The sequence below is a fragment of the Wolffia australiana genome, chromosome 15, assembly GCF_029677425.1.
Source record: "Wolffia australiana isolate 7733 chromosome 15, ASM2967742v1".
Lineage (NCBI taxonomy): Eukaryota > Viridiplantae > Streptophyta > Magnoliopsida > Alismatales > Araceae > Wolffia > Wolffia australiana.
This window is the reverse complement of record NC_135849.1, coordinates 381,313-399,378: the sequence shown is the minus strand read 5'-3', so window position 1 is coordinate 399,378 and position 18,066 is coordinate 381,313. Positions and strand designations below refer to the sequence as shown.

The following is an 18,066-nucleotide window of genomic DNA, read 5'->3' as shown; positions in this document are numbered from 1 at the left end:
GTTTGATATACAGAAAGAGAGCGTAAGTTTGATACGTAGAGAGAGAAGCAGCGAGACGAAGAGAGAGCGTGACTGAGATATATAGAGAGAAAACAGAGAGACGAGGAGAGAGAAAGAGGGACACGAAGAGAGAGATAGAGATAGACATAGAAAGAGAGACGAAGAAAGAGAGATAGAGACGCGTGAGGCTCATGAGGGTGCATGAAGGGGCATGAAGGTGACCGGCGCTGATCATGTGAACAGCAGACAAGTTCGTAAATACGACGGCGGACAACAGTAGTCGATGCAGGGGCATTTCGGACAATTCTCCTCCCACTCACGGGATCTGCACGTGCGAAACCGCACGTGGGCTACAGACATGCTCTACTTGAATTAACGAACGGCTCCTTCCTTCTTCATCCTCTCTGTGCAGCTCCTCCGCGACATCGAGAGAGAGTGAAATTCTCATTATCTCATACCCTTTCGAAACCTGATCGAAAGAAGTTCCTCCATCTCGTCCGTCGAATGCGAGCCTAGTTTCTTCCTTGATCCATCTCCACCGTTCGTTCAATCAATGGCAGGCAACGGCGGCGGGAGAAGGAGCTCGAGGGATCAGGTAAAGGCCGAATCTTTCGCATTTTACAGAAAATTCAATCTTCGAGAACACGAACAAGGATGAGTTCTTGCTCGCTGTCCACCGAATCTTTTTCCGCCAACAATTCAATTATTCAATCTTCCCCCCGTTCTGCACTTTCCCGTTCTTCTACATCTTGGCAAAACTTCTCAATCGACGATCATCATCATGGTGTTTTTTATCCAGTATTCAAGAACGCGAATATGGGTAGTAAGGATATCCCGTCCTTCCGCGATCAACACTTGAAAAACCCACAATTTTCTTCGAAACTGCAAAATTTGTCCATCACGATCATCATCGCGGTGTTTTTGATCGTCAAATACTCTTTAGAAACAAAATCATTCTTCAAGAACGCGAAATGGGTCTTATGGATAATCCATCCTCTTGAGATCAACCCTTGAAAAGCCCACAACTTTTTTCCACATCTTGGCAAAACTTCTCCATCACGATCATCATCATCATCATCGCTGTGTTTTTATCGTGAAATCTCTTTATTTAGAGAAAACCCAATCTTCAATTACGCGAACGTGGGTAAAATATGGATAGTCCGTCCTCTTGAGATAAGCACTTGAAAAGCCCACAATTTTCTTCTACATCTTGGCAAAACTTCTCCATCACGATAATCATTATCGCGGTGTTTTTTATCGTCAAATCTCTTTATTTAGAGCAAACCCAATCTTCAAGAATGCGAAATGGATAAAATATGGATAATCCGGCCTCTTGAGATCAACACTTGAAAAAAAGATCGCGATAATCATGAGTTTTGTTCGGCAGAGGAGAGGATGGGCTCGGTTCTGGGGGGGGCTATCCTGCTTCGTGGGGAGGGCGAGGAGGAGCCGAGTGGCGCCGTCGTCGAGAGTGCCGTCCTTCGCGGCGGCGGCGGCTGCGGCGGAGACGCCGTCGCCGTCGTCGTCGGCGATGGCGCAGAGCCTAACGTCATCCATGCTGGCGCCGCCGTCGTCGCCGGCGTCATCCTTCGCGCACTCGGCGCGGTCGCCCTCGTGCTGCTTCCTCTCTTCGCTGGAGGAGAGCCCGGCGTTCGCCCGGGGGCCGTACGCGGGGGAGACGCAGCTGGTGTCCCCGCCGGTGTTCTCGACGTTCACGACGGAGCCGTCGTCGCCGGAGCTGTCGCAGGGGTGCCGCGCGGCGGAGGAGGGAGGGGCGGGGGAGGAGGAGGACGTGGAGGCGTCGTATAGGGTGTCCTTTGGATTCAGCGCCGACGAGTTGCCGGCCGCGCGCGGCGACTTCTCCGACGTTGCGGACGATGTCTGCTCTTCATTCTCCATGTCGCTCTTCCCCAGCCCCGTCCTCGACCGCCACTCCTCCTTCCTCTTCCAACCCAGAGGAGGTAATCTCTCTCTCCCTCTCTCTCTCTCTCTCTCTCTGGTGTCTCCTTCTCTCTCTCTCTCTCTCGCTGTCCCTCTCTCTCTCTCTCTTTCTCTTTCTCTTCCTGTCCCTCTCTCTCTCTCTTTCTCTTTCTCTTCCTGTCCCTCTCTCTCTCTCTTTCTCTTTCTCTTCCTGTCCCTCTCTCTCTCTTTCTCTTTCTCTTCCTGTCCCTCTCTCTCTCTTTCTCTTTCTCTTCCTGTCCCTCTCTCTCTCTTTCTCTTTCTCTTCCTGTCCCTCTCTCTCTCTTTCTCTTTCTCTTCCTGTCCCTCTCTCTCTCTCTTTCTCTCGCTGTCTCTCTCTCTCTGTCCCGCTCTCTCTCTCTCTTTCTCTTTCTCTCGCTGTCCCGTTCTCTCTCGCACTTTCTCTCTCTGTCCCTCTCTCAGTCTCTCTTTATGTCCCTCTCCATCTCTCTGTCTCAGTCTCTCTCTATCTGTCTATACGTCTCTCTCTCGACCTGTCACTACGTCTCTCTCTTTCTGTCTCCACGTCTCTCTGTCTCTGTCTCTCTCTATCTGTCTCTACGTCTCTGTGTCTCAGCCTCTCTCTATGCATCTCTCGATCTCTCATCTCGATCGTTCTTCTCGCTTTCTCTCTCTATCTTCTTTCTTCTCTTTCTCTCTCCATCTTCTTTCTTCTCTTTCTCTCTCCTTCTCCATCTCTATACTCCTATATTCTCTCATCTTTCTTTATATCTGTATACTCTCTCTTCTCACTCTCTCTCCCTCTTATCTCTTCTACCTCTCTCTCTCTCTCTTCTAGCCATCTTTCTGTCGTACCTCGCTCCCTTTCCCTCTATTCTATCTCTCCCCATCTATTCATTTATCTAAATCTACCTATGCGTCTGTCAAATTCTAAGCATGGATCTATCCACCTATATATATATTTATACACACATATACCCATCTATCTAAATCTATATATTTATTTATTTATCTGTCTGTCTCTGTGCGCTGAGATTTTATTCGACTGTGTAGCAGAGGGGAGGAGTCGAGGAAGGAGAGGGAGTTACTACTTGTCGCTGTCGGACGCGGAGGTGGAGTACCAGAGAACGAGGAGCTGGAGAGAGGACCGCAGCATCTTCCTCCACGGCTACTGCTGACCCTTCCCTCGTCTTTTCCTTGCTTGCCCAAGCGTTTGCGTTGGCTTCACCTCTTGCTAACTAGAAAACACACGCCCTTGCCCTTTGCTTTTGAAAGAAAGAATATCCTCTTGGTTCCAAGGATTCATGCCCTTGGGATTTTGTGGCAGCTTACCCAAGCACCACTCTCTTGGAATGATTTTGAAGTCGACTAACCAGAGAGAAGATTAAGTGTCATTAAAGGAATTACATGCCTCCGGAGTTAACAGAAACCCATGAGAGTGGATTTAGGGCAGCATCATGAATTGTGATTCATTAAGAAGAAATTGTAAGAGATAATGATGGACAATAACAGGAATAGAGATGGATCTACTTTTAGGGAGTAAATCCTCAAATTGAGGAGATATTTGAATTGGATGGGAGGAACGGTTGTCTAGTATCTATTCTTCTAATCTTATCTGATCCTAATATATATGCATAAGATTAAGAGGAAACCATTAAAATAAAATGTTTATCACCTTAGGCCTTGCTGTCCACCAACTCTAAGCTCCATACCATTGCAGGTGAACCTTTCTCCGTGATTTAGGTTAGCCGCACCTTGACTCCTCTCAATACCTCATTCTCCTAAATCTCACATGGATCCACACGTGAAAGTCTATAGAAAAAGATAACTATGCACTGGAAGGTTTCACCGGGCCCACGGTAATTACTGGATTGCACTTTGAATGAGGAAGTAATGTCAGAAACTCTCCATCTGATATTAAAAGATATATTTGTTTGTGGCTAACTCTGTCTCCGTTAAGCTAATTGTTTGATACCCTTTCTCTTAGATCCTGCATGTTTCTCACCATGTTTCATGTCCACGTGATGGGAATTATCTTCAATACATCATAGTTTAACTCAAAATACTCATAATTATTCATGGATTTGTGTACAATAGTTACATCAGCTATTTATCCTATTTATTTCACTTAATCGTGCATATATTTTTAATAAATTCCAGTTTGGATACGGATATTTCTAAGTGTAACCCATTATCTCCCAAAATTTACAAAATCTATCACTACCTCGAATCATGATGGATTTATAATGGATATAAGTATATTTTATCACTTTTATTGCCACATTACATCAATAAAATGGATCAAAATCCTGACATTAATCATCAAAATATCTATTTATGGTTTCTCACGACTAAGTCCATGGAAATATGATGCATTTATACCATGTTTGTTATCCATTCAAAACTAATGCTCTACTGAAAAAAATTTTATTCCATCCTAAAATTTGCAGTCTTGAATTTTCATCTAGTAACATTATCTATTGGCCTGATTATGTTGAGACATTGTTATTTAAATATGAGTATTAATCATTTGAATAATTTTGAATAAAAGGTGTAGGATTTGTAAGGATTTATCACTTATTAAAATGTTTTATTATCTCTAAATGTATTTCAAGTATCACTAAGATACTTAAACACTTCACTTACAATATAAAACCTCCCTTGGTGGCGTCCATGGCACGGTTGGGTCAGTCTGCGGGCACAACCCTTGGGTTGGCAGTACCCGGCACAGTGTTTTTTGCCAATTAACAAAAAAAAAAGTGTTCAGATTTTTTTATCAACTTAGGCATACACAAAAAATATGTAAATAAAAAAGTTAATGAAAATTTTCTTTAGAATGAAAAAACCATAAAATTTTCTACTGGGTACACTGGTAAATGGCATCCATTAGTCAGATTATGAATCATTTTGAGCAGATTAACAATTATATGTGTTCGGCTAATATCATATTTCATACAAATACTATAAGCATTAGGCATCAGAATGTTAGGCACATCCATTTGTACTGATTTAATATTCTCCTAATTGTTCTGATTATTGATTATTGTTTCACCATCAAAGAATTATATTTTATACTTTTTGTATATTTTCAGGTACTATAAAATTAACATAAAGTTCAGTAGAACAGAAGAAAGTGTATGAAAAAACCCATTACAAACTTTACCTGTCCCAAAAGACTTGGAGTATAGCAAACATATGTAGTGTTCAAAAGGAATAAATGGGATTGAATTGACTTGATGAAATTTAACCCACACAAACTCTACTTATGTATGGTGTGAGAACCATAATCTTCATATTTTTTCCTTCACAATGTGTTTCATACATTTACACAATACTTTTTTGTGGGGATTACTAGTAGGAAATTTGTAGTGTTTGGTATGTTATTTGAAAGCTTGGACAAAATATTTTTTTATTTTTTATTAGTTCGTATTTTGATACCATGTCATGTCATTATTTTTCTTCCCTTATTTATAAGGTCTTTAAATTTTATATCTTATGTTTATTTGTGAAACTTATTTATTTAAAGTCATCTATCAATCATTGAGATGTGGTCAAATCCGAAGCTAAAAATATTGCTTGGACTGAACGTGTGTCAGCATCAACACTTGGCAGGAACATTGAGCAGCGGAAGCCTCTTTGAAATGCTTAAGGTTACTTGGAGGTTAAGGAGAGATGTACGGCTAGGCCCTAAACAGAATAGCAGGACATTGTACTATAATGAGAATAATTAAATTAGATGCTGCAACCATAAAAAAGAGGGCACAAGGCCATTACAAAAAACAGAGACAGGACATAGCTCGCACTGTTGGATAGTGGCTCTCCAATACCTTGAGGCCTGCAGCCCCGCGCTTGTGCTTGCGAGCATGGGGCAAGCGCCCATGGGCCATGGTTGGCACCCCAAGCCTTGGCGCGTGGGTGCTACAGCACTATATGTAGGGACACACCTAGTGCCCCTTAGTCATCTCAATACTCACGGTGCCACGCCTTAGTCTCCTAGCAGTGTATGCCCCCCCAAGGAGTACCTACAAACTACGATGCAGGCATTGGCATCCTACGCGTGCAGTCTACAGGCCAATGTGCGCATGGTTGATACTGCCGGCATGGGTGTCGCCAGCGGCCAACACACACAGTACATTCAGTCGATGCACACTGCCTGCCCTGATTTTCCGCACTTGCACACTAGAGAGCACGGGCACCATGTGGGTCTTGGCTTCAAATATCAAGGACGCGCATCGCCACCTATGATGTGTGTTTTGTCCGCACTACAAACTCAACTTCTTATCTTGATTCCAAGTATGCGGGCACGCCCTTGCACAGTTAGCACGCAGGCCTCTGCACAAGAAGCACACGGGCCTCTGCTGTCCTTCTTTAGGGCCTTACAATGACTCGTACGTTTATTTTTTTATTAAAAACTTTAAGTTTCAACATGAAAAGAGAATTTATTAATCATGTGGGTAATTGGTGAGCCATAAAACTCCATTAATCTATAACCAGTATTTAAACTATTCATGGTCTAAAAACATGAGGAAGTGGATAACGAGGAGAGGGCACGATGACGACTAGGGAAGGGCATCACCAGCAATAGCAGATGGAGAAAATTCTGAATGGGAGAAAGAGGTGACAATGTCAATTAGAGAAGTGGTAATGATGACAATGGGTGACTAAAACCTTGAAAATTAATGGTTTAATTATGGCATTGTCTTTTATTTTAATTAATAAATTTGTAATGTGATTTAATAAACGAGGAAAGATAATTACTAATCCATCATTCTTTATACGGTGAGACAATATACTTTTCATTTGTGTAATAGTGAGACCAGGGAAATGTCAAGGTAGGGAAGTGGTTGATAGTACTTATAAAAGAATCACGACAATTAACAAGGAATATAGAAGGCATAATATAGTGATGTAAAGAGAATGTGAGAAATATGAGTAATAAAGATTGTGTACAATGACAATGACCGGATAAGAAGGTAGATAGAGAAGTAGATAAAGATGTGTGGCAAAAAATATTGACTCGACTGGGATATTTTTCAAGATAACAAAACAAGGTGATGTGAATGATATAAAATAGAAGATAGTGACACGGGAGAGGGAATGAAATAGAGAGAGAGAGAGAGAGAAACTGATGAAAATATATGTGGCTGGCAAGCCAATCACACATTCGATATCTTGTTCCATGTTCATTAATAGAGCATATTCATTATGGTGCGCGTGTGATGCTTATGATGAAGTCCATGAATACATGATCCGACTTAGTGAATTATGATGAGATTGTAATATGGATATCACTAGTCTTTAAGCATATGTTCTAAATATTCATATTCGAAGGATACACTATATGGACATCGAAGTATCAAGATCGAATAGTATTATCTAGCCTCACTCATATGATGAGTATGGCCATTCCAATAGCCATTAGTGTGGTGACACTAAGGATAAATAGTGGGTGCTCTTTAGTAGAACGAATTTGCTGAATTGATCCGTACGAATCCCTGAATTGTATTACACTGAACTGTCAATCAGGTTAATTTATGCCATGGTTATGTAAGCGGTCCTTAAACCGGAGACACCAAATATGTCTTGTGGACGGACGATTGTACTTTGACTATGGCTAATGAGTATCTAATCATGGGATTCTTAGAAGTCTTAGTTCGGGTACATCAAGAAGTTCACAAAGACGATTGAGTGGTCAAGATGGGATCATCCCCCCTCGATATAAGAGGTGACAGCTCAAGGAAGACGATGCGATGAAGTCCTTGGACAAGGCAGTGAAATGTCAGAGAAGAGTTCGCTGATGATTTCTAATTGCATCAGTACTAACTCGGATGACTTATTAGGGTTTGACAGTTGACCGTGCCCGAAGTCGTCCAAGGAGCGTCAAGTGGATGAGGGATTATACATGCACGATAACCGATGACAAATATGTTTCATGAGTGAGTCGATAAACTCTTTTGTATCTTCTAGAATACGAGGTGTTGCTTGGCACCCCACGTTTTGGAGGCTTGACCTATCGATTATAATTGGATAATAACATAATTCTTACTCAATTCACATGGTTGTGATAGGGGACGTGGTAGAATGAGGCATGGAGCCTTCTAGCTAAATTTGATATATAGCCAAAGGCCACTTCGTAGGACACGTCAGCATGTTCTTGAATGCGAATTTGGTCCTTACAATTATAGCCCTCACCCGCCAAGCGATTGTAGGTGAACCACCTAATCCTTACGAGTATAGATTGGCATTCAGAATAGATTTTTTTTCTTAACTGCTCTATTTTCCTTCACTAATATCTGTGGGATGTCTCTTCTTTATAATACTACAATCAATGTGACATTTTTTTATGATTGCAATACTTTGCTGTCATTTTCCATTTTAATTTTCCTGGTAAGTTTAATTTTAAAATTATTTTACTGGTGAGTGGTATCACCAAGAGCAAAATAATCTATCTGCCTGGTATAAACAGAGAGGATATACTGAAGGGGGATAGGTCGCCTGTTCAATCTTCAAACCCTAGCGCGGCGGTAGAAGCGGCGGCGACGGCGACGATGGTGGGGAAGATCGCTTCTGCCCTGGCTTTAGAAATTCTTTGTTCTCTTTAATCTTGATTCTACCATCGATTACGGAGGCTGATTGAGGTGGAATTTGATTTTTTTTTTCTTCTCCATGGGCAATGGAACAGGCGGATGCGGATGTTGATGTTGGGGCGGCGGGGCAGCCGAAGAAGAGAACTTTTAAGAAGTTCACTTTCCGGGGCGTGGACCTCGACCAGCTCCTCGACATGGGCACGGACGAGCTCGTCAAGCTCTTCGACACACGCGCCCGGAGGAGGTACCCTCTCTCTCTCTCTCTCAATCGTTGTATCCCCCGTTTTTTCTTATTTTATCATCTAGTCAATGTATCTCCGGAGATCTCTTAAGTTCAATAAATTACACGAATTGATGTTCATCAGAGGGTTGTTCTAATTTTTTTTTTGCCTGATGGTGATGCAGGTTCCGCCGAGGCCTGAAGAGAAAGCCCATGGCTCTCATCAAGAAGCTGCGCAAGGCGGTAGGTTCTGAGACTCGTATTCCTTCTATGGAGTGGTTTTTACCGCCATTTCATTAATCTTCGTCGGCGAAGATTCGTGAATCAAGCGTTTAGTAGCCACCTCGGCCCCGTCTGGCGAATTTATCACACCGATCACCGCATATATCTGATTATTTAGTTGCAATTCGGAAAATCTCTTTAGCATTATTAGAAATCCCGTCCACACAATCTCTGATATTTGACTATGAAGTTAGAAAACAGAATCATATTAAGAACGATGATTACGTATCCGCTTTGGAATGGCTGCTTCTCGTAGACATCCTTTTAGTTTCGTGCATTTTTTTAATAGCTGCTAACAGGTGCGAGGAAAATCCCCTCCGCGAGTCGTCATCTTTTTGATGTTTTCACAGTTATAGTGTTTCTTCACAATTTTGTAGTTCATCAATCTTCTTTTAGATTCGGCTAGATTTTTTATTAAGGAATTATTTCATTCCCAGTCTTGTACGGTGTATAGAACAATGGAGTCGACAGTAATATCGGTTTTTAATCTAAAGTGGTATTTTATGTACTCTCTAATTTGGATTCGTTTTATATTCTGCACTCTCTGGGAGCAATTATTGTCAAAATTTAATCATCAATTGATCATATCGGCTTTTAGTTAAATCCTTATGATTAAAATCTTTTTACTTATGAGGTTTTTACTACGTGGATTAGCATGAACGGTGTTATGTTTATCAATATCAAAGTTTTAATTATGGGATATGGTATTTTGTAGAAAAAAGACGCCCCAGCTGGGGAGAAGCCCGAGCCAGTGAGGACCCACCTCCGCAACATGATCATTGTCCCTGAGATGATCGGCAGCATCATCGGTGTCTACAATGGAAAGACCTTCAACCAGGTTGAGATCAAGGTGAGCAAACTCTCTCGCAGTTTATAATGTATCTTCATCTACCTCTCTGTCTCATTAATCTAACTATGATCAATAATTTGTCTAGCCTGAGATGATTGGTCATTACTTGGCTGAATTCTCGATCACTTACAAGCCAGTGAAGCACGGGCGGCCGGGTATTGGTGCTACCCATTCATCCAGGTTCATTCCTCTCAAATGAGCGGGCCTTTGTTCTTCCATCTTTGATGCCCCTTCCCCTTTCTTTGATACATCGAGGATCGAATTTTTGTTTTGCCATCTCAGTTTTGTTCTTTCATATTTCATTAGTGATGTTTTCCTTACGGCACAAGAAGGATGTAAATAATTATATCATTCATGGTTTCGGTCTTTGGCCTGTGATTTTAGTAAAATTTCATGTGCAAGTGTGATATCTAATGTAACGAGGTTATTTTCCACAATCAGTGCTTAGTTAAGTTTATTATTAGATGAATATCATGTCACTCCAAAAAGCTGCTAAAAAGCTTCAGATTACAAAACCCTCTTATTTATCGACTGATTGACTGTCCCTGCATCAGTCTTCATCTGTCTTTACTTGTTATTAGTGCTTAAATTGTGGATACATCCGATACCTAAGAAGTGACTCGGCGATTGTCCCCATCATAGATACTAGGATAATATTGAGGTGCCAGAAATTATTATCCTCCGACACGTTGTTTGAAACAATTTTTAATTATCTCCCAGAACTTAAATGAGCTGATTAATTTTGTAAGCTTGAGACAATGACAAATTGACTCGTGGAGCTCGGTCATCTTATGGAAGACAGTATAGACATTACATGGTGGGCGTTCATAACACTTGATTTGCCATGCATGATGAGTCAAATAAAGAATAAGACTGAAATAGGTACTTTGGGCGATAACAATATAGTTAAGATGGTTGGAGTTGAATATAGACCCAATATAAAATATATAAATTGGTTCTGGAGGCAAATCTCACGGAAAATGGGGATGGTGGGGATGTATTGGTATTTTCAGTAGCTCTTGTCAACTAGTGCAATTAAATTGGTACTAGGCCCAAAGTGAAGGAATTCTACCCTTATCTGCAACGCAAAAAGCAGACACAAACCAGAGAAAGAGACAAGCAAGAGAACGGGAGAAGAAGATGAACAACTACACTACCAAATGTATTTCACAATTCCTGTTTATTCTGCCACGTTCTTCATTCCACGTAGAACAGGATTAATCCCAACACAGAGATCATGAGCAAGTGGATTAGTGGAACATGCCTAAGATCATATTGACTGATGATTGTTTATTTATTGGTTTATTGTGCTAAAAAAATAATATTTTTGGTAAATTGATGAATGGAGTGCTTTAGGAGCTAAAAAATACTGTCTAGAGATGGGTTAATCAGTTGGAACTAGACTGACAAGGAACTGAAGGGTCAGGCATACTCTTACCATGCATTAGAGTTCCACTTGTAATTCATGAATGACATGTGAATTTTACTTGTCTCCTCTTAGCCCTTATTGGGTTATAGAGGCCTAGATCTCGATGAACTAATCAAAACGATGCGCAGCAGAAGACTTTTGCGAATCGAACGGCATCGACAAAAAACATTAAATGAAGTACCTTTGCACGAATCTGATTCGTGATTTCTTCGATCCCGGAGCGAGACGAGTTGAGCTGCTCAAGTGTGCAGCATCTAGACGTATCCACGCAGTCTTCGGCACGTCGGATCTCCTCCTTCTTGTTGACGAGCCTCATTCTTTCTTTGTCGGCGTCGTTACGTCATCCCGATCACATCAGGGATGGAGAAGGGACGTGGGGAGAGTAGAGAAGAAGGGGAAAGGCCCTTGAAAAATTCTGACCTGGGTGAATTTCGTTCAGGGCCCTCCCCTATTTATACTAAGCGGGTATTTTTCATAAAAACTTCAAAACTTATATCTTCCAACGCCCAAAAGACCATTTGCGTGTGACCCTCTATGGCCATGTATCAGTCTAGTTAACGACTCCAGCAGTCCAATAACCTTTATTGGCCTTCCAAATTAATTAACTATATCGTCATATAGATTAATTAATGTCGGATCGATTAAACCCAATCGATAGGTCGAGACTCTAACACGTGGGGTGCCAAGCTACAACTCGTGTCCTAGAAGATACAAAGGAGTGTGTATCGACTCACTCATGGAACCTGTTCGTCGTCAATTACCGCATATGTATAATCCCTCATCCACTTGACACTCCTTTGACTACTAAGGGTATGGTCAACTGTCAAACCCTAATCGATCATCTGAGTTAGTACTGAATCATTCAGAAATCATTGGAGAACTCTTCTCCAATATTTCACTGCCTTGGCCAAGGACTTCGTTGCATCATCTTCCTTGAGCTGTCACCTCTTATACCAAGGGGTAGACGATCCCATCTTGACCACTCAATCATCTTCGTGAACTTCTTGATGTACCCGAACTAAGACTTCTAAGAATCCCATGATTAAATACTCATTAGCCATAACCAAAGTACAACAGTCCATCCACAAGACGTCTTTGTTGTCTCAGGTCGAAGGACCACTTACACAACCGTGACGTGAATCAACCTAATTGATAGTTCGGTATAATACCATTCAGGGATTCGTACAAATCAATTCAGTGAACTCTTTCCACTAAAGAGCACCCACTATCTATCCTTAGTGTCGCCACACTAATGGCTACGGAACTGGCCATACTCGTCATATGAGTGAGGCTAGATAGTGCTATTCTATCCAGATACTTCGATGTCCTTCTCGCGTATCCTTTGAATATGAATGTTTAGAACACATGCTTAAAGACTAGTGATCTCCGTATTACGATCTCATCATAATTCACTAAGTCCGATCATGTATTCATGAACTTCATTATACGCATCACACGTGCACTATAATGAATATGTTCTATTAATGAACATGGAACGAGATGTGGAATGTGTGATTGGCTTGCCGGCCACATATATTTCCATCAGCCCTCATACTTGATATGATCAATCCAATCTTAGGGGTGGGATTTTATCGTTAAATCAAATCCATTTGGCACTTTCTTCACCTATAAGTTGTGCAAAGTAGAATTTATTAAATTAAGGGGAAATATGGTGAAACAAAAATCACAGATATACCGTTTTATTCTCCCTCTCCTCTTGCTTTTAGATTGCTTCTCCAGTGGCTGGACCAGGAAATCAAATTCTTGGTGTTCAAATTTGCTGATGTGTTTTGGTATCGAATATTTAAGTTGTTTTTATGTTTATATGATTCTTGATTATGTAAAACATCTTCTCTTGTGGACACATGAAACTGAGCATTAATATTACTATTGCATAGGTATATGGTATTACTATAAAGAGCATGTAAAAGTTTTTTACCATCTTTTTACTCGAATATATTTAAGGTTGATTTCTCTATCGGTGTTTATCTCATTCCCTTCTATCTCATTTCATGCCCTTAATGTACCTTTAGGGTGATTGATGATTATAAAATAAGTAACAGCATAATCCCAAAAATTAATTTTATCTGTCATAATCTATCTATCTAATTTAATTAAATAATTATCTACTATTTTATATCATCAATTAACCAAAATTAATGAAGAAAATACCTTTAAAGTCCGCATTTTTGTACTTCCACTAGCTTCCACTTCTGATAAATTCTCCAGCGTTTAGGTAGAATATCTAAGCAAATTTTTCCGATGAATAAAAAAATCAAATATATCCTGATTAGTAATTTTATCAAATTGTGATTCCGAAGATTTAGATAAGAATATAGTTATCAGGAATTTTCCAAAGTCTATAGGCACGTATGAATATTCTAATATCAATGAATAGGATTAAAAATGTTTTATGGGAAACAAGTATATCAGTTCCGAACTACATTTTTTATATCAAGTTAAATTACTATCTTAAATTGAATGAAATTATTGTTCACCAGGATGATATCGTATGATAGACCTACTAATTGCTAAGACAATACAAAGTGTAAACTGAGCATGAAATGTATGATCTATAGCAATACAATGTATATTTATACTTAGAAAATGTATGATTTATACTTAGATCATGGATGCCAAAAAATACTGGTTTTATCCATGGATTTCCCCTTAGTCATCCCTGCTGTTTGGTAGGAGGGCTCCTTTGATTATAGATATAGCCAGTTGAATGATGCTCTGCATAATTGTAATATCCTTGATTGATATCTTTGCTTGATTTACAGCAAGCCTAACCTAACTCTTAGCTGGGTAGATTGTGATGGAGTTCCAAGGGAAAGAATTGGCCATTAAAATTGGATGATACATGCTAAAAGATAACCCACTTGGAATCCTAAAAATCTTTATAAATTCTCCAAATGGGCCTGACCTATTCAGATCCCCTTATTGTCTTATTTTCTCTATCGAGCGCAAGGATCCAAATGAATCCCCTTCTATTGAATCAGAAAAACCCTTTCACGCATCAAAAATTCAAAAAGTTCATCAAACAAAAACTGTTTGACATAGAAATAAGTCAATCAAGCTTAGTCCATAAAATTAATAAATATAACAATATTCAATAAATTATGCACAACTAAAAAATCATTGAGATCTAAAATTTAGAAACTAAATATATCGTTCACTATCTTAACTTAGTGCATTCCTTACATTCATATAAGGTAATTATCTTGGTTATGTATTATCTAGAACCTATGTTTCGTCCACAACTTTCAATGAATGTAAGCAGTAAGATGCGCAATGCTCATCGACCATGATCTAGAATCAAGCAAAAAAACTCCCTACTCTACCATCAAATGGCTTTCTCTCTATTTATGTTCCTCTCTCGCTCCCTCTCCTCTGTTCTGGGCCGGCGCCGCCGCCAGTGGTGGTGGGCCCAATCTGGGTTTGTCGTCAAAGTCACGCCGACCTGTCCGGCTGACATGGCTGGGAGAGAAAAGTCAACGTCGGAATGGTGGTGGTTGGTCAAAGGGCACGTCGATTAGCGTGGCGTTGCCATAGAACTCCTCCAGATTGTAGAAGGCCCTCTGCTGAGGCAGGAAGATGTGGACCACCACGTCACCTGACGTCAACGGGACATGTCAGCCCCTTGATATGAAAGTCAAAGGAAAGACGAAGTGGTTGGTCAAAGAGTTGACTGACCGAAGTCGAGAAGGGTCCATGAGTTAGGCTTGCTGTCTCCTGAGGGTACTCTCTTGAACTTCTCTTCTGCCAGATCTCTTATTCTGGACCTGCAAAAATATTTTTAAAAAATAATTGGCGACCCGATTCAGCAGATAATAATTCTCCTAGAAGGAAAAAAATAGGACGATTATCTTAATCTGCTCATAGAGAAGAATGATTGAGATAAGAATGGGAGACAGAATGAACGTCTAGAAGAGGCAAATAGAGAAAAAATATGAGAGAGTAACGTGAAGGATAGAGAGAAGATGAGAAAAACGGATGAGGATAACAGAGAATGCTGGAGACATCAAAGAACAGTGGAGAGAGAAATGGTGAGAGGGATAAGAGAGAGTGATGGAGGGGTGAGCACGCAAAAATGAACTTAGAGAGAGAGAGAGAGAGAGACCAGAATAAAAGAAAGGAAGAGGATAAGGTATAATCAAACGAGATTAAGAAAGTGCAGATGAATGGACAATAGAAGAAGGAATGTATAGATCAGAGCGAGAGAGATCGTGAGAAAATATTTTGTTGAGAGAGGGAAAATATTGAACAAGAGAGAGAGAGAGAGAAACAAAATGAAAAGAAAAGTTGAAAACACAACGGGAAGAGTAAAGAAAAGAAGAGTGGGGGAGAGAATGACATAGAATAAGAGTAAGAAAGAGGATAAAAAGGAAAGAGGGAGTTTTGAGAAATGGGAACAAGAGCTAGAAAGATTTGTAAGGAGAGAAATGGATGAAAGTGTAAAATAAAAGTACAGAGATATATAGGGAAAACAACAGAACAGAAGAAAAAAGAGACATAAAAGTAAGGAATATACAGATAAAAGAAATGAGACTAATCAAGAGAAACAGAGAGCTGAGTGAAAGAAAAAAATGGACAGATAATGGAAGAGAGAACGGATAAGAGAGAGAGAACTCGAGAAAATATTCTAGCGAGAAGAAAAAACTATAGAAGAACTGAGAAAGAGATCAAAAGAATGAAAATAAAGAAATTCAGAGCCAACAGAGGATTGAAAAAACTGTGGAGAAGGAAGGAGAAAACGACAGAAGAAATCAGATAAGAGAGATAAATGGAGAAAGAGATAGATGGATAGATAGACACAGAGAGAGGGAGAGATAGATAGACAGAGAGAGAGAGAGAGGTAGACAGAGTGAGAGATAGATAGACAGACAGAGAGAGAGAGAGAGAGCGGTAGAGAGAGAGAGAGAGAGAAAGAAAGTACCCAATGGCGTCGATCTGGGGGCGAGAAAATGCAGTGACGATGATGAAGAAGCGGGTCCAGTAGACGAGCGGCTTCACGAACAGCACGCGGATGTCACCGGCCTTCACATCGTTTGCCACCATGGCAAGCGCTATGGCGACTGCAATACCAAGATTAATTACCTATCCCGATTCACCAATTTCAATCCACGACAACATTCTTCTCTCATTCAATATCCAAACCCACAAAAAGAATTCTGGAAAAAAATTGAGAAAATCAAAGAATTGCGGGTCAGATGAGCGAGCTCACAAGATAGACTTTCAGCGTCATCGTCGACTTCGGCGATGGGCGTTGCGTCGCCCCTTCTGTACACAATCTCACCGTATTCCTCAAGCAATTCTTCCAGCGCTTCGTCCGTATCCTCGTTCACGTTCTGCAAACAAGCGAAAATACAAGAAGAAAAATAAAAAAAATGAAAATTTGACTTCGATCGAGATAGAGAGAGAGGAAAACCGAAAACCCACGAAGATATGGAGAGATGGAATGAAGGGTAGGCCTAGAATTGAAGAAGGATTACATTGCCAGCTCCTCTCTGAGATTGAAGGGGCCGAAGTCGTTGTTGTAACGCCGCCATGGGAGGGATTGCGAGAGCTCCGGGCTTCTGTGTTCTGCTACCGCCGTGGAATGGCCTGCGCGACGGGCATGGTGACGGCGAAGGCTGCCGGAAAGCCATTATCGCCGCCATCGTGCTCATCGTTGGTCAGACGGAACGGGATAACGTCGCCGACCAGAGAGAGAAAGAGGGAGAGAGAGAGAGGATATTTTCTGATTTGATTTAGCCCAGTTAGAGAGAGGGAAGGGGGACCCAAAGACTAAAGTCTGTATTCTTCAATAATACTAAAATCATAAATAGTTAAGAAAGAAAAGATTGGAAGAACTTTGGGCCTGCCAGTGTCTAATTTTTCATTCTACTGGTCGTAAATTAGCAGCTAATTCTGAGATAATGAAAATCAATGGTATATAGTCCCTCACTAAACTGTGTACCAGTTGAAATTAAAGTTTGAATACTTGAGTAATGTAATATCGTTGAGCATTGCCTACATTAATCACCCATTGTGAAATCACTATTAATCCAAAGAAATTATGTAGTCATCTGGCGGACACTACTCATGATCTAGTCCCAAGTGTTTCGCCTAAGAAACAAATGATGTTTCGCCCTTGGTTTTCTAAATTATGACAAGCATATATGAACCTAAGAAAGTTGGTGGGATTTATTTTTTGAGAGGCACAAGTTGGATATTATTAAAACAATGTGGTGGACAGATTAAACAATCATTCCTAAATGTAAAGGACTATAGAGAAAGTCTTGAAAGTTTTTTGAAGACAAATGTGGGAGTGAATCTAATTAAGCAAATGTTGATAAATGACGAATCCTTTTTTATGAGTATTTGTTAAGTGACGCGTCTCAAAATATCACGAAATAATGGACTCAATTTGGACAAGCTCCTTGTTGATTGATCTTGACCTAACACAAAGAAAATGAGTGTTTGCCTCAGTGATTTTTGAGATGAAAAATATAAATGATACCTATTTAACTTATCAAGACACTTTGATTGTGTGTTGCTTGACGTAGAGTTGGGTTATGGTGTGCCATTCTACAACATGTGGATGACATATTATCTCAATAAACGCTAAATATAATTTTCTATAAGGCGGTTATTTCTGCAGGCATATTTAAGCATTTAATGCCTCAAATTCCAATGTGTGTTAGAAATCTGTAAAATTGATGAAATGCTATTAAACAAATTTTAAGCTGATTCTTTTTAATTCATGCGCATAGAATTTATGAGGGGGTCTAGC

General features: G+C 40.3%; 3 protein-coding genes across 5 annotated transcripts; 2 read left to right on the top strand and 1 right to left on the bottom strand.

Moving 5' to 3' along the window:
- Nucleotides 1–386: 386 nt before the first annotated feature.
- Nucleotides 387–3,218, top strand: LOC144713262 (uncharacterized). 2 transcript variants are annotated; one of them, XM_078587823.1, is made up of 3 exons: nt 387–595; nt 1,388–1,961; nt 2,974–3,218. In XM_078587823.1, exons 1-3 carry the CDS (start codon nt 554–556, stop codon nt 3,096–3,098), a joined length of 741 nt encoding a protein of 246 aa, XP_078443949.1. In that variant the 5' UTR covers nt 387–553; the 3' UTR covers nt 3,099–3,218. The 2 variants fall into 2 exon arrangements, with proteins under 2 accessions (XP_078443949.1, XP_078443950.1); XM_078587824.1 differs by having other exon boundaries at nt 388–595; nt 2,977–3,218.
- A 5,164-nt stretch (nt 3,219–8,382) lies between these two features.
- LOC144713232 (small ribosomal subunit protein uS19) lies at nt 8,383–10,248 on the top strand. 2 transcript variants are annotated; one of them, XM_078587761.1, is made up of 5 exons: nt 8,383–8,471; nt 8,603–8,751; nt 8,913–8,970; nt 9,725–9,859; nt 9,945–10,248. In XM_078587761.1, exons 1-5 carry the CDS (start codon nt 8,469–8,471, stop codon nt 10,056–10,058), a joined length of 459 nt encoding a protein of 152 aa, XP_078443887.1. In that variant the 5' UTR covers nt 8,383–8,468; the 3' UTR covers nt 10,059–10,248. The 2 variants fall into 2 exon arrangements, with proteins under 2 accessions (XP_078443887.1, XP_078443886.1); XM_078587760.1 differs by lacking the exon at nt 8,383–8,471 and having other exon boundaries at nt 8,594–8,751.
- A 4,291-nt stretch (nt 10,249–14,539) lies between these two features.
- LOC144712886 (Lojap-related protein) lies at nt 14,540–17,051 on the bottom strand. Its single transcript, XM_078587257.1, has 5 exons — nt 16,784–17,051; nt 16,516–16,639; nt 16,228–16,366; nt 14,985–15,073; nt 14,540–14,904 (listed from the first exon to the last, which is right to left on the bottom strand). Exons 1-5 carry the CDS (start codon nt 16,958–16,960, stop codon nt 14,783–14,785), a joined length of 651 nt encoding a protein of 216 aa, XP_078443383.1. The 5' UTR covers nt 16,961–17,051; the 3' UTR covers nt 14,540–14,782.
- Nucleotides 17,052–18,066: the final 1,015 nt, after the last annotated feature.